We start from the raw sequence: 15,900 nt of genomic DNA, 5'->3' as shown, positions 1-15,900 counted from the left end.
GCTCGGAGACCAGGGGACACTAAAGAATGACGCACACAGCTGGGAGCCCAGGGGACACTAAAGAGTGACGCACACAGCTGGGAGACCAGGGGACACTAAAGAGTGATGCACACAGCTGGGACACCAGGGGACACTAAAGAGTGAGGCACACAGCTCGGAGACCAGGGGAGACTAAAGAGTGATGCACACAGCTGGGAGACCAGGGGACACTAAAGAGTGACGCACACAGCTGGAGACCAGGGGACATTAAAGAGTGAAGCATATATCTGGGAGACCAGGGGACACTAGAGAGTGACGCACACAGCTGGGAGACCAGGGGACATTAAAGAGTGAAGTACATAGCTGGGAGACCAGGGGACATTAAAGAGTGACGCACACAACTTGGAGACCAGGGGACACTAAAGAGTGACACACACAGCTGGGAGACCAGGGGACACTAAAGAGTGACACACACAGCTCGGAGACCAGGGGACACTAAAGAATGACGCACACAGCTGGGAGACCAGGGGACACTAAAGAGTGACGCACACAGCTCGGAGACCAGGGGACACTAAAGAATGACGCACACAGCTGGGAGACCAGGGGACACTAAACAGTGACGCACACAGCTGGAGACCAGGGAACACTAAAGAGTGACGCAGTGACTGATTCCTCTGTGAGTCACTCTCTGAAGCTGAAGACATTTAAACATTTTGTTCTACGACACTAAAATACTTCAGTAAATACCCTGGACTTTCATTTCAACCCCACCGCCGCTTATTTGTTTTTTTGACCTTATTTATCCATTGAGCTCTGCGTGACAGTTCAGGGTACACGTCGTGACAAGCCCAGGAAAAAGAATCAGTTATGCAACAGGTGAAAGTGAAAGTCCTCTTCACTCTATAAAAGACATTTGGCCGCATCAGTCCCTCACTTTCTTCATTCGACCTTCTTCAAGAACAACAGCAGGTATGAGTTTGTTTTTAGATGAAGAGTTTGTTTTGGTGGATTGGCAATTTCAATGTTGTGTTTAACAGAATGCAATAAGAAAAGTATGATAGATGTAGAACCTGACACAGATAACGTGTTGTGTTATCCACATATTGGTAACATTCAGTTTTCTGGCAAGAATCTGTTGTTTAAATAGTAGTTGTGCTTAATTCACTTTGCTGTGTCTGGTTGAGCTTAGTTTCAGATCTTACGGTTCATAAAACACTTTTAGAGATATGTTTTACAAATTAAAGATTTGACCAATGTTTCATTATTTTGGAAACTTTAAATATGCTCTTCTCAAGTTAATTGGTATACAAATGAATCCAAACAGTAAAACACAAAAAGTGGAAAAAGCTGATTTGGAGTTATAAGGAGTTATAAATGTTTATTGAGTTAGGTCATGTGAGTTGAGAATTGTGTGTGTGTTGGTTTTAACTTTGTTTTTGATGAAGACATAAAGACCAATACGTTTTTTAAATCAAGTGATCTTTCATGAATTTGATGATTTCCAAGTGCGATTTTGCTTCTGTGGTTAGAGCGAGAGGAGGACGAGAGGTGAACAGTTAATGACCTTGTAGGGAAGTCCTGGGAGGGTAAAAGTACTGTACAGTTATCATGAGTAGCGCACGTGACTTTAAGCATGAAGTAACTAAAGCAAAATACAAGCAGTGGCTCCGTCTGTAGGGACTTGGGAACCTGAGGGTTGCTGGTTCAAGTACCGAAACAGAGCCAGGTCTAGGTGTTACGTTCCCTCCTAAACTGGGGGTACAAAGGGAAGTGACCAAACACCAAAATAACCGGGCGAGAGAAAAAGGAGAGGAAACTGCTGAAGCCACAAAGTGAGGTTTTAATCAATAAAAAACCAAAGAGGCTCACCAGCCAATTTGCAAAAAACAAACTTAAATAACTGAGAACAACTTTCTGCTAAAAGACAGTGACTAAATAGTAGTGATGTTACGTACTGCGCTGAGGCTTCGGAGCGTGTGTCGAGTAATCCCCGAAGCTTTTTGTGAAGCCTGTATCGAGGCTTGTATCGTTTTGGGCCAGTGACGTCATCGATGATAAACGATACCACGTGACTGCTTCAGGAAGCGATTCAGATCGGTTGAACCCATGGATGTATAATAAGAACTGGATACAGCATGGGAGGCGGGGCCTCATTCATTCCTATGAGAGTTGCTCATTAGCGCATGATGATAAAATGGCCCAACTTTTGAGAGAGCAAAACGTCACAGATTACCCAGCATGCCTGAGAAGTACCCGTATGTGCGCTCATGGCGCATGCGCAACTTTAACCAAAATGCTCGTTCACATCAAGCACGTCAATTTGCGAACACGTAACAGCACCGCACGTTCATGACAGTATGGTAATCTCTATGATGGTAATGGTTGTTATGATGGATTTGGATATCCAGGGTGATGCACATCGCTTTTTAAGCCAGGAATAGTGTTTGAAAAGTGCTTGAAACATCGACAAAAGTGTTGTAAATAGGAGGAGAGTTTACCCAGAGAGCTCTGCACTGCAGATGAATCTCCCACCCAGATTGAAGCCAGAGAACAGGCTGCTTCACAGCACAAAGCAGCTTGGATCTTTTAACGAGGCGGCAGTTAGCAGCTAGCGGCTAGCTAGTAATTATGCTAATGTTCACATCAATCGTTATGTACTTATATTACGCTGTAACAGGATCTAGTGATATCCAAGCAACAGAGCTTCATTTAGCATGAAATAATTATTGCACTGTGTGTATATATATATATATATATATATATATATATATATATATATATATATATACACACACACAGTGCAATAAGCTTCTTAGTGCAATAAGAAGCTACAGGGACGTAAATCGAGGACCGAATGTTTTGAATAAGGGCTATCTATACAAGTGTTCATACTGGGTGGTTTATTTAGTTTAAAAAAAAGTATCCAACGATTTACAGACAACTCTTTCCCCATGTAAGTCAATGGGAAAAAGTGTTTCCGGGCCTGGCAACCAAACGGAAGTGTAGTACCGCTGTTTGGCCAGCACGAATATTTTCATCTGAGTCCGGCGCACTTCCTGGGGGCTTGGTTGAACCGTTGAACCACAACGCTCATAATACCCATGGATGTATAATAAGAACCATATTACCCTTCCTGTACCCGGTGACACGATGGAATTAAAAGAGCTCAGACCCTCACTTATATAGAGGTCGGAACATGTCATAAGTATAAATGGATATAAGCATAAATAAATGTAGGAATAAAAACATGAATAAGTAAATGAATAAATACAGGAATAAATATCGTTCCGTTTTTTCAGTGAAATTCAGCATGTGTGCTGTGGCTCAGCTGGAAAGCAGTTGACTCACGACCGCAGGGTCCCTGGTTCAACGACTGAACAATACGTTTTTTTTGTTGTTTATAAAAGCTACAGCTAAATGAGATAATGTAGTTAATAAATGAATAAATATTATTTGATATGGTTTAGCCTTTCTCCGGCTACAACATGGTTAAGTTTATGAATATTATTAAGGAATACAAATCCCTCTTTACAATGTTTACCAGCCTCTTTAGGCTTTTCAATCACAATCGTTCAACTGGAATAAAAACAATATTGTTAACATGAAAATATGATTTAATGTTCGTTGTTTAGAGTTATTCTAAGGCTTTACTAATTGGGAACTCCGTATGAGAGAGAGCACACTGTTGAGATGTCTGCCTGTTTTACACACTTTGACCAGCAGGGGGTTTGTGTTCAAATGAAGCCCATGATGAAGCCTCATGAGATGAACCCTTTTGCGAACCAATTGGCTGGAAAGCTTCAAAGCTTCATAAGACTTCATCTCACCATCACTACTAAATAGCACAACACACACAAAGATAAACTGGAGCACATCTCCGAACAATTCACAAAAACACAGGCCTCACACTCAGACAGAGACATGCTGCACACATGCATCCAGAGGAGAAGGAGAGGCCACTGCAGCCTTCCTCAGGTCCTTTAAAGAGGCCCTGATTGGGGATTGGGAGCACCTGGGGGAGAGGCTGCACCTGGAGACAATCAGAGAGAGAGAGAGAGACACACAAAAGCACACACACAAGCACCAACTGCGGCACGTAACACTAGGGCAGAGGGACTAAGGCCCCTGAAAGTTGAGGTAACCCTCCCGAGGTAGAACAAAGCACAACCTTGTTCCTTCATTACTTTCATATTTTTGAAATGGATGGTTGAGGTGCGGGAAGGTATTTTGAGTGGGGGTGCTGAGGTGCTGGACTCCAGTGAACACTATTACGGGCACTATAGAGCACGCACAAAAGCACTCCCCACACGCACACATACAGCACACCCGCGACTGTTACAATGAAGGCTCGATAACCAGCTCACGGCATATAGGGAGGGGTAAAGTGCTATTTTTTATGAGTGGGGAGCGGACCTCACCTCCTCTTGGGGGGTCCGGGGGGATGCTCCCCCGGGAAGATTTTTTTTAAAATATTGAAGTTAAAAGCATCAATCTGGTGCACTTTGAGAGCAACATTAAGAGATCTATAGATACATCTCTCAACACCCAGATGAAACACAACTGTAATCAGATGTTCTTTTTCTTTATGGATATTTTACAAATCACTCCCCTTTCAAACTGTATTCTTGTTTTACTGCCATATAGTATTTCATAACTGTTTTTCATTAATTCTCTTATTTTTTTTATAACTACAATGATCATATGAAGGTGTGCCGCGGAAATAATCTTTTTAATAATTTGTGACCAAACCGTTTGAGACCCACTGAGATAACTTAGACTAAAGTTAACTATCTAAACACTCAGAGAGTCCTTTAGCTCACCTGAGCCTCTCAGTCTGAGAGGAGAGCTCTCCTCCAGCTTGTTGTGGAACAAACAGCTCCATAACGGTACGTCTACACTACAGGCATCAAAAAATGCTTTCAACGCTTCGCCCATTCACTTGAATGGGGTGACGTAGAAGATTTTGAATCTTCGCCGAACTGCATTGTGGGGAGCATGGCATGGCTTTGCGAGCATCACGAGCATCTATCGGCATCAAAAGTTGAACAATGTTCAACTTTTGAGGCTCGATGCTTGGCATCAGCCAATGAAATCCCGTTTATGCAAATCCCGCCATTGCAAGCGCAGCCAATCAAACCGCGTGCAAGCTGGGAGAGCCAGACCGCAGTTCATTTCCTCATATTCCAAACGAGATATTACGGTAGCAAATCACCCGGTTCTTTACGACCAGAACTATTTACCGGGATACAAGCCGGAGGAACCAGGCATGGAGGGAGGTGGCAGAGACAGTGTGTGAAACTGACAGTTTTTTCGCCTGTTTGGAGAGTTTATATCCAGTTTACTTCGTTTTAACATTGCTATTGCTTCGTATGTCGGGGGCGGGAGATTCATGTGATTGGTTGCTCGCAAAAAATCGCCAAGCTTCAGACACGCCCAGCTTCAAGATTTTTTGATGCCTGTAGTGTAGACGGGCCGTTAGTGCAGCTAGCTAACCAGATGCTAACAACACGGTCCCTGCTGCTGGCACCGGTCCCTCTCGGTCCCTCTCTCCCTCTCACGGTACGTCCACACTAGAGGCATCAAAAAATGCTTTCAACGCTTCGCCCATTCACTTGAATGGGGTGACGTAGAATATTTTTAATCTTCGCCGAACTGCATTGTGGGGAGCATGGCATGGCTTTGCAAGCATCACGAGCATCTATCGGCATCAATGTTCAACTTTTGAGGCTCGATGCTTGGCATCAGCCAATCAAATCCCGTTTATGCAAATCCCGCCAGTGCAAGCGCAGCCAATCAAACCGCGTGCAAGCTGGGAGAGCCAGACCGCAGTTCATTTCCTCATATTCCAAACAAGATATTACGGTAGCAAATCACCCGGTTCTTTACGACCAGAACTATTTACAGGGATACAAACCGGAGGAACCAGGCATGGAGGGAGGTGGCAGAGGCAGTGTGTGAAACTGATAGTTTTTTCGCCTGTTCGGAGAGTTTATATCCAGTTTACTTCGTTTTAACATTGCTATTGCTTTGTATGTCGGGGGCGGGAGATTCATGTGATTGGTTGCTCGCAAAAAATCGCCAAGCTTCAGAAACGCCCAGCTTCAAGATTTTTTCATGCCTGTAGTGTAGACGGGCCGCATCTATCTCTCGATGCTTGGCATCAGCCAATCAAATTCCGTTTATGCAAATCCCGCCAGTGCAAGCGCAGCCAATCAAACCGCGTGCAAGCTGGGAGAGCCAGACCGCAGTTCATTTCCTCATATTCCAAACGAGATATTACGGTAGCAAATCACCCGGTTCTTTACGACCGGAACTATTTACCGGGATACAAACCGGAGGAACCAGGCATGGAGGGAGGTGGCAGAGACAGTGGGTGAAACTGATAGTTTTTTCGCCTGTTTGGAGAGTTTATATCCAGTTTACTTCGTTTTAACATTGCTATTGCTTTGTATGTCGGGGGCGGGAGATTCATGTGATTGGTTGCTCGCAAAAAATCGCCAAGCTTCAGACACGCCCAGCTTCAAGATTTTTTCATGCCTGTAGTGTAGACGGGCCGTCACACACTAAAAGCTTGAATCGCTTGAATGACACAAGCACACTTTTATTTCCATGCAACTCTCTGATTGGTCTGGTGTCTTGCCTCTGTTGCATTCACTGAACACGGGAAATGACAGTCCTGCCGTCCTTTCTAGTGTCTTGATGAGGTTCACGTAAAGCACGCTTAATGTATTATATTATTGAGGTAGAATTGTCCGGGGCTACAGAAAAAACATTCGGGGCAGGCCAACATATTATTTTGCCAACAATGTTGAATTTATTGGCTCCATATTACACAGATGATGAACAGCGGGAGCAGCAATAACCGTCACATAATAGTTCAGACAGGGGAGCTCCGCACCGCCTGCCTGCCGCTAGGGGGTGCTGCAGCGCCTCAGCACCCCCCTTCCCGCGCCCATGGATGGTTGTATACAAATATTCCACTGCAACATTTTTAATTCCGTTCATGTTTGTAACCTTCCCACAACGGAAAGATGTGTAGGCTCCTCTAAAGGGGGCTGAGTCAGGCTTCACATGTTTCTCTGGAAATAATAATCAGAATGCACCAAATCTGGACTCGATGTTCCCGGAGAGGCAGAGCATACAATACAGCAAAGATTAGACCATTACCTTTTACCATCTTCTAGACGGTGTTACCTCATTAATACATATTCTTATGGGTATGCTTCCACTGCTAATTGCAACATTAAATATATAATGTGCATTTAAAATAGAACATTGGACGTTGGTCTGATTACTTCTGAGAGTATTTTAAAGCTACAACATCAGCTGAGATTCATACAGGTTTTTTTAGCCAATAAATGAAACGTTCAAACCCTTGGGGCTTTCCCACTAAAGTAGATCTAGCTACCGAGTGCACAGATCATTAAAGGTAGAGCGGCCATTCCGTCGTCTCATGGGACAACATGTGTTCTGTTGACATATTCATTTACTTTTTGCCTTTTCTACTGAGGTGTGCACTCAACTATTTATCTAAATGTTCAGCTCAGTTTTATCTCTTTTCTCTGCAGCCATGGGAGGAAAGAGCAGTTCTCCACCCGCTCCACCGTCTCCACGTAAGACTATTTTGAAATGATGGACTAAATTACAAGAGTTACACCATTGTTTCGTCTTATCTGAACATGTATTGTGCTTGTCAGTTCTCAGTAAACCATGGAGGGAAATCAACTGGAAGTAAGTGTGTCTGCATCCTGAAAGCAAACTTAATGCAATTTTACTAATTTGTGATCTGAAGTTAGAAATGTATTCTCTTGAATCACTTGTTTTCCAAAAAATCTAATGCCAATCAATTTAAAGGTCATCATCAAAATAAAAATGTTATTAACTGTAAAATGTAGGTAGAAAGAAAGGTTGTTATTAATAAACAAGGCGCTACATACATAGCCTTGCGTTAGACTTCCACAAAAACATTTGGCAATGCTGCTTTCATATAATCTGAGAGAAGCAGCAAATATTAAAATTTTTTTTATCATAAACTCAAATACTGGCTTAACCTTTGTGTGCAGTGTTGTATTATTCTATAGTTTTATTATTTAAACTTAATTTTTCATCATTTATATGACATGTTATTGTGTTTTGTATATCAACATTTGATCAATATTACTTTTTTAATTCTATTTTACGACATCATTTTAAAAACTATTTTAGACATCGACATTTTGTGACTTTGACTTGTTTGAAAGTTCTCTTTAAATAAAGTTTGATTGATAATTAAACTTTAATTAGATAAAAAGTCTTCATGTCTTACAGTAACACACTTTACATTTCCTGCCACAGTTTGAGTCTAATGTGTCCATCCCTGATCAGTGATAAACAAGGCACTCTGCAGAATGTGAACGCCATCCGACCGAAGACTGAAGGCCAGGTGATCCGGATTCTTCTTCACGGTCTGGTTGGAGCTGGAAAATCCAGTTTCATCAACTCTGTGAACAGTGTCTTACAAGGAAGGATGTACTTTCCGGCTACAGTGGCCAGCTCCTCTATTGACAGTTGCACCAAAAAGGTACGTTCAAAGATGTATACACTTTAAAGCGGCAATAGACAACCCTTTAAAGCTCTCCTTTTATGCTATATTTGAACAATATATTATAGGGCCAAATCTAAAAACCTGTCTCTGAAGTGTTTTGCTCAAAATACCAAAGAGATCACCCCTTCTAGCCTCATCCCCTCTATTTCAGCCCTGTTGCTAAAGGGCTGATTCTGGCCCTTTAAATGTAACCGAGCTGCTGCTGGCCACGCCCCTTTGTGGCATCTGCATGCAAGCAGTGAGCTCTGTGAAGAGAAGGCTGTCTACCCAACCCAGTATCACGCCCAGATGTGTATATGTCACGTTGGTCCACGCTGGGAGGCGTCAGGATGACACGGTTTCACCCAGGGCCGTTTCTAGCTTTTTGGGGGCCCTAGTTTTTTAACTAGGGGATTCCGAAGCCTGCCAGATTAAGGTGATCTGTGGAGACGCATCAATCTGTTACACTTTAAGAGAAAACAGGCTAATTTAATAAAAAACAAGCAATTGAAACGATATTAAAAGGTAAACAATAAGGCTCCTCTAAGTCATAAAAGCAAGAGATGCAGCATTATCTCAACAAAGTATAATTTACATTTTTCATCTTCCTCAGACCCACAATCCCCAGCTATTGTTGAGACGACGCCTGTCCGCTTTGCGACAAACCTCTTGATAAGTCAACAAGCTCTGTGATTGGATGAAACATAAATACATGCAAAAAAAATCCAACCCTGTCTCCTAAAGATTACGTTCCCACAGAACTAAACTGCATTCTCAATTACGTTTAGCTAGAGACGTATTTTCTCCCACGTTACGTTTCTTATGAACGTATCTCAAAGACGTTTATTTTCTACATATCTTTGCCATTTATTGTCTTGCTTATAATAATGATAATAATCATTTATAAATATAATTTTAGAGCACACCTTTGAAATCAGTAGGCGAGGCTGTAATTTCTCCAGCTGTTACTCTCATGAGGCAGAACATAAGAGTTCTAACATGCCAACAAGCTGCTGTCGTTTATTCAGGGTTCTTACACCTTTTCCAAAGTCAAATTCAAGCACTTTTCAAGCGTTTTCAAGCATTTTCAAGCATTTTCAAGGATTTCAAACACCCGTACAAACCCTGTTTATTGCTCCTCAAACATGAAATCAAATCCAGAGTTACGTGTTTCTGTGCTTCCTCTAAGAACAAAGGACAGTAACAGAAGATCTCTGTGGCTTCAGGCTCGATCGCCGTTCAAATGACAGCGTTGGTTTCCCCAAAAGTGGGCGGAGCTGTAACGTGACGTAGATTTTATTCTCATCTATTATTCAAAACCATTCTATTTATTCTAACGTAAATTACATGATAGTGTTTATCTTTTTATTTAGCGATTTGTTTTTGCATGTTTACCTGGGAATGTTTTCATGTTCGCTGATTGGATGTTTTAGCCGCAATGCACGTTGGGATGTGGTGTTAATGCGATATGATATCCGGAAAAAAATTCAGAGTTTAGGATGGCCGAAGACACTACACTACCCATAATCCCCAGCTATCGTTTGGGACTACAGTCCCGTTGACAAACCCCGTGATTAATCTTCAAGCTCTGGGATTGGATGTTGGAGTGGCAGTGCGCCAAGGTTACGCCGAGCATCAAGCTCTTTGAAATGGAACGAAACCACGGCAGACTATTCAAAGCTGGACTTGAACGCCCCCAGAACTACACATGCTGGCTATTGTGTTTTGCAAAATGTTCTACTATGGCACGTCTCTACTGGGAATTGTAGTTTTAAAAGACGTTTTCGTTTTTCCCGAAATTAGAAGTTGGCAGTATTAAACTGTGTACACCCTGGAGGTTTAGGCGATAGGAAACACATTGGTGTGTAAACATTTAAAACATGTAATTACTAAAAGGGTAAAAATCGCTTGTATCCATAATGGGCAGCATTAATATATACCCACATGACAGCTCATTGTTACTTTGTAATTCTACTCCACAACAATTCAGAGGTTAACCTGGTATCTTTACTCCACTACATTTATTTTAGTTACTGTGCAGATTCTGATTAATGATTTGAAATATAAACAACCCTTAAAGCAGACTTTAGTTACACCTGAGTCAGATTCAGGGAAGGTGATTGTCAAGTGCCAACAATCAGGAGAGATATTTGATAGGTGGTGCTTGAGAAGACTAAACATTTATCTGCAGATCTCTATAAAGTATATTCATTACTCGTTATTCTCTACTAATAGTTCATTAAAAACTGTATATAATGGTTATTTTGCACATCCCTTTCAAGATTTCCTAAGGTTTATGGACATATCATATACACAACTACAGTGTAGTTATGCAACAGTGCATTACAAGACATCTATCAATATGTGTGAATACCTCCACCATTAAACTGTCATATTCTGCACATTTCTTATTCTATCTACAGAAGAGTATAATTAATTTGTATAATATCAGTTAAAATAAGTGCTTCAACATAGCCCTAACCCTAACCCAGGAAAGCAATATATTAGACCTTAAGTACTTTGTCAGGCTTAATATTTATCTGTAGATACCCCCAAAGCTTTTTTCTTATTTGAAAGAAGACCTTAATCTAAAGTATTCTTTAATGTGTTAATAAAGGTTAATTAGTTTGTCTGTTTTGCTCATCCTCATATTAATATCTTTATACATCCTGCTCTAAACTGTTTTATTGTAGAGATCACTTACAGTATCTTCTTGATTTTGTATATTCTATATTTCTATCATTGACCTTCTGCTTTCCCCCTATGAAAGTATGTACTCTTAATATTTTTTTCATCAAATAACATTATTCAACAAAAATAATTCAATAACGTGCTTTAACCACTAGGCGGTGCACACAAGGTACACACAGCATACTAATAATAACTTTGTATTATTAGTGTAGGACTCTTATGTATGTATAACATCTGAAGATATGTAGTTTTATTCATGTTTTCACATAATTTTACAGGATAGACTATTTCTCATGTTTTACTTCTACACATTAATATCTGATTTGTAAAACATCACAGACAGAAAGGCATATCCGTCATTTAATGGTAAGATATTGAAACTGTGATTCCATAGATGTGTCTCCCATCACCCAAACCCCTGACTATTCTCTCAACTCAGTATTTACTCTCTGTTGGACTCTGGTACTGCACATTACTCACGAGACGTTGTAAAAAATAAAGAGTGGCGGGCACACGTACTAACCACTCCGCCAGCGCCACCAGATGAGAATGTCTGGCGTGCCAGATTTGGCCCGTTAATGGTCACTGACGTAAAGGGTCAAGGGACATCTAGGAGCGCGATTCATCTGCAATCATATTTTTGTCGCGTTATTTTTTCTGTGATTAATTCATCATAATTAACACACTCATTTCACAGCCCTAGTAATAAGCATTAGTGAACGATTCATCATCCGATCACATTTTCTGACCTAAACTTCTGTCATGAACTTCCTTTGTAGCATGGACTTTATTGACAAGTGACGGGTGAGTACGTTACTATTCGGGTCATTTTAGAGTGATGTGAGAGTGCACGATGACACAAGTTTAATAAAAGACTTCATTGATCGATAGGCGCTTTCACACCAGAGTACTTTTCCCAGGAATAGTTCCGATAGTTCCTGGGATTTTGCGTTCGCACCAAAACAATCTGGAGCTAGAACTTTTTTTGCGAAGTTTTTCACCCCTTTTTAGTCCCTGCTAGAGAGGTGGTACTTTCCTGGGGAGGAAAGGGTTTCTGATTGGCTGGGCGAATTGCAAACCACGCCCCGTAAAAACTCTGAAAAGTTTTCTGAAGCCGCCATTTAATTGTCTCACATTAGCATTAGCATTAGCCTAGCGCACCAACTGAGAGAGACTAACTTATGGCAACACAAAAGAAAACATGGGAGCGGTGAAGATGAGGAGGTGTCGGCGTTCTGACGATTTACTCGGAAGGCAGTCCCCAACCCCGGGGACTTCCAGCCAGGGACTTCGGGTGGCAGTATACGCCGTGAAGTTCTTTGCGGCCTGCCAGTACAGAAGAAGAAGAAGTGACGTCAGTGGCTTCATTTACGTAATCCTCCCTCAGGGTCTTATTCCGGTGTGAACACGATCTACTAGATAGTTACAGAACTAAAGATTTCCGGGGAACTAAGGTCCGGGAACTATTCCTGGGTAAAGTTCTTGGTGTGAAAGCGCCTAATGTTGGGACATTTCACCTGCATTTAACCCTTATCTAGTGTACTGTTGTGACTGTTGATCAGCTGTCGTATTGTTGAGAGACTTTTTGGCATAATGTGCGCATCATTTGATTATGGCTGCGTTGGCTGTAACAGTGTCTGTATGTGCTTTTCAATTGTTTACTGAAGGCCCTGTCTAAAGCCCCACGGTATGCCGCTGCTAGGACATGCTACAGGAATGGGCGACCAGAAAGGAAACTGAAAAACAAAGGACATTACAATAAATACATTTTTCTCCATGTGTGGTTCACAGCAGATAACTCACAAGTTCAATAATGGAAACCAGGACACCTTCTACCATTTTTTCATCAATGAAACTATGGGCCTGAGAAACGACTGCAGCCGAAGCAACAGAAACAACCATGTGAGGGATATCGAAAAGGCGTTGAAGGGACATGTGCCTGAAGGATACACGGTAGGTACAGCGTCTGTAAAAGTCTGATATAAGGAGGTAAATGGTTCTCTGAATATGTTTTTGGTTGTTAGCCTGAAATAAGGTCTGTGGTTAACACAAGCTGAAGAGATTTTAGCGTTTTGTTCTATGACATAAAATACATCAGTATATACCCCACTGGGGATTAAAACATCATCACCCCCAACATTAGCCGCCTTTAGCTTAGCGGTGGTGACGTGAAGTCATGTGACCGTGCTGTAGTTCCTTTATAGCCCAACATTAGCCTCCTTTAGCTTAGCGGTGGTGAGGTGAAGTCATGTGACCGTGCTGTAGTTCCTTTATAGCCCAACATTAGCCACCTTTAGCTTAGCGGTGGTGACGTGAAGTCATGTGACCGTGCTGTAGTTCCTTTATAGCCCAACATTAGCCACCTTTAGCTTAGCGGTGGTGACGTGAAGTCATGTGACCGTGCTGTAGTTCCTTTATAGCCCAACATTAGCCTCCTTTAGCTTAGCGGTGGTGACGTGAAGTCATGTGACCGTGCTGTAGTTCCTTTATAGCCCAACATTAGCCTCCTTTAGCTTAGCGGTGGTGACGTGAAGTCATGTGACCGTGCTGTAGTTCCTTTATAGCCCAACATTAGCTTTACTTCAGAAATCATAAAGCGGTGTTAATATGTGGAGTTTATCCTGCTGAACTAAACGTGTAAGTATTATAAACATTTGTTTGACACATAGATCATTTTCTGCAATAATCCAAAATCACAAGGAGAAATCCCATTGGAGCAGGGAGATGCTGCCTTCAGGGACCAACACAGAAATCCCACATCCCTGCAGGATCTTATTAATCTTAGTTACTGTCATCCTTTAATTTAAATTCACTTTGATTTTCAGTTCAATCCTGAACGCAGGCTATCAATGGATGATCCATTCTTGAACCTAAAACCAAGTGCCAACGACAAAGTGCATGTCCTGGTTTTTGTTATTGACCCCAACAAGTTCTCTCAGATTAATGAAAAAGCTGTGGAGACGTTTCAGGACATCAGAGAGGAGGCCATTCGACTGAGTGAGAGCTGAAATCATGTTTATTATCGTTCACTTTATTCTCACATTCACAGAAAACTGCATGTTTGATAAACGTCAGCTTTAACGGCTTCATGGTAATGTTTCCCATTCCACGACAGATATTCCTCAAGTGGCCATTCTCACCAAAATCGATGAGGTCTGTCCTGAGAGTCAACAAGACGTAAAGAATGTCTACAAGAGCAAGACACTGAAGGAAAAGGTATATTAGTATTTATATAATGTTAGGTTCAAACATAGATTGTGTGGTAAGTCTTTCTTGCGTCAGAGATCATCATGAGAGCACAAATGAAACAGTGAAGTGTTTTTGAGTCCACAAGCCTCATATGCTTCCAGATGTAATGGTGTCTGATACAAAAGGATCCCCAGTGAGGGATTCAGAGGAGGTTCAGAGGAGAGTTAAAGCTGTAAGATCTACAGGTGAATTCACCTCAGGGACTGAGTCTAACGTATTTTGCTGGCAGAGAGGAGATAGCATACAGCATTTCATCAGCGCCTTATTTTAGATTCCTATGAAAAAAATATCTTAACAACATATGACGCTTGCTGTTATCAAACATTAGCTATCAATCTAACAAGCTGTACAGCGAAAGCTATCTATCTTCTTGACAAGCTAGCTAACGTTTGCTATCTCTTTAACTAGCTAGCTTACGTTAGCTACTTATCCAACAAGCTAACTAGCCAATGTAAGCTATGTATGTAAAATATACCTTTTTTTGTGTAAAGTAAAGGCAAATTGTTAAATGAAATAGTGAGTTTCTCTCCTGAAAAATAGTTCATTTCAGAGCTTCAAAACATTTAATTCGGCATGTATTGAATATTTCATCAAACCCTTATATATTATTTGAGCTGTTGTGATATTACAAAGTCCTTGAAGAACCTATTGGTCTATTTAAAACACGGTAACAGAATATAAAAGGTGGCGTGAAAACATGGTCGGTATTTGATTTCTCATCCTGAATTTCTTTTGGTTTCTAATCATAGATGATGGAAGTCAGTACACGTGTGGGTATCCCAGTGAACTGCATCTTTCCTGTGAAGAACTACAGTGAAGAACTGGAACTGAACAGTGACACTGACGCTCTGATCCTGAGCGCACTGAAACACATCCTCCAGCTTGGAAACGACCACCTCAACAATCACTATGCATGATGTGTACTTGATGCAACATACAGAGTCATTTCTAAACCAATGAGAAATGTTTTGGGTTTGTAAAATTCCCAACTGGTGGACGAATAAAGGATTTCTGATTCAGATTATTATTATTATTAAAAGGTGGATTCATTGTTGTTTTTGCATAAATGTAACCAAAGTATCATTAAAGTAATATTCCTAGTTCATACGATACATATTTACGCTGTTGTTTGTATGTGTATGCTCTTGGATTAATAAAGTATTCTGGTTCTGATTATTCACGAAGCAGCAAACTTTTATTTATTTTATTTCCTGGTTTTCCTTCAAAAGCAAAACACAAGATCTCTGTGATGCTCATTTAAAAAAAAAAACTCACTTTAAATATGTCTGTAAATTCACCACATCAGTCTGAAAGATGAAGCAACATGTCAATTCAAACCTGAATATCCATCAGCTGCAGTTCCACCACCGCTCCACCAGAGGGCGGCAGGCTCTATATTATAATATTATATCTACACT

At 41.2% G+C, this 15,900-nt stretch overlaps 1 protein-coding gene across 1 annotated transcript; it reads left to right on the top strand.

Annotated features, from left to right (window-relative positions):
* The first annotated feature begins 446 nt into the window (after positions 1 to 446).
* LOC307016318 (interferon-induced protein 44-like) lies at positions 447 to 15,662 on the top strand. The gene is made up of 8 exons (XM_079645358.1): positions 447 to 948; positions 7,548 to 7,592; positions 7,677 to 7,710; positions 8,344 to 8,539; positions 12,983 to 13,186; positions 14,059 to 14,230; positions 14,349 to 14,449; positions 15,232 to 15,662. Exons 2-8 carry the CDS (start codon positions 7,550 to 7,552, stop codon positions 15,397 to 15,399), a joined length of 918 nt encoding a protein of 305 aa, XP_079501484.1. The 5' UTR covers positions 447 to 948; positions 7,548 to 7,549; the 3' UTR covers positions 15,400 to 15,662.
* Positions 15,663 to 15,900: the final 238 nt, after the last annotated feature.

Source organism: Notothenia rossii, assembly GCF_949606895.1.
Source record: "Notothenia rossii genome assembly, chromosome: 8".
Lineage (NCBI taxonomy): Eukaryota > Metazoa > Chordata > Actinopteri > Perciformes > Nototheniidae > Notothenia > Notothenia rossii.
The sequence above is the reverse complement of the archived record's forward strand: the minus strand, read 5'-3'. Positions and strand labels throughout refer to the sequence as shown.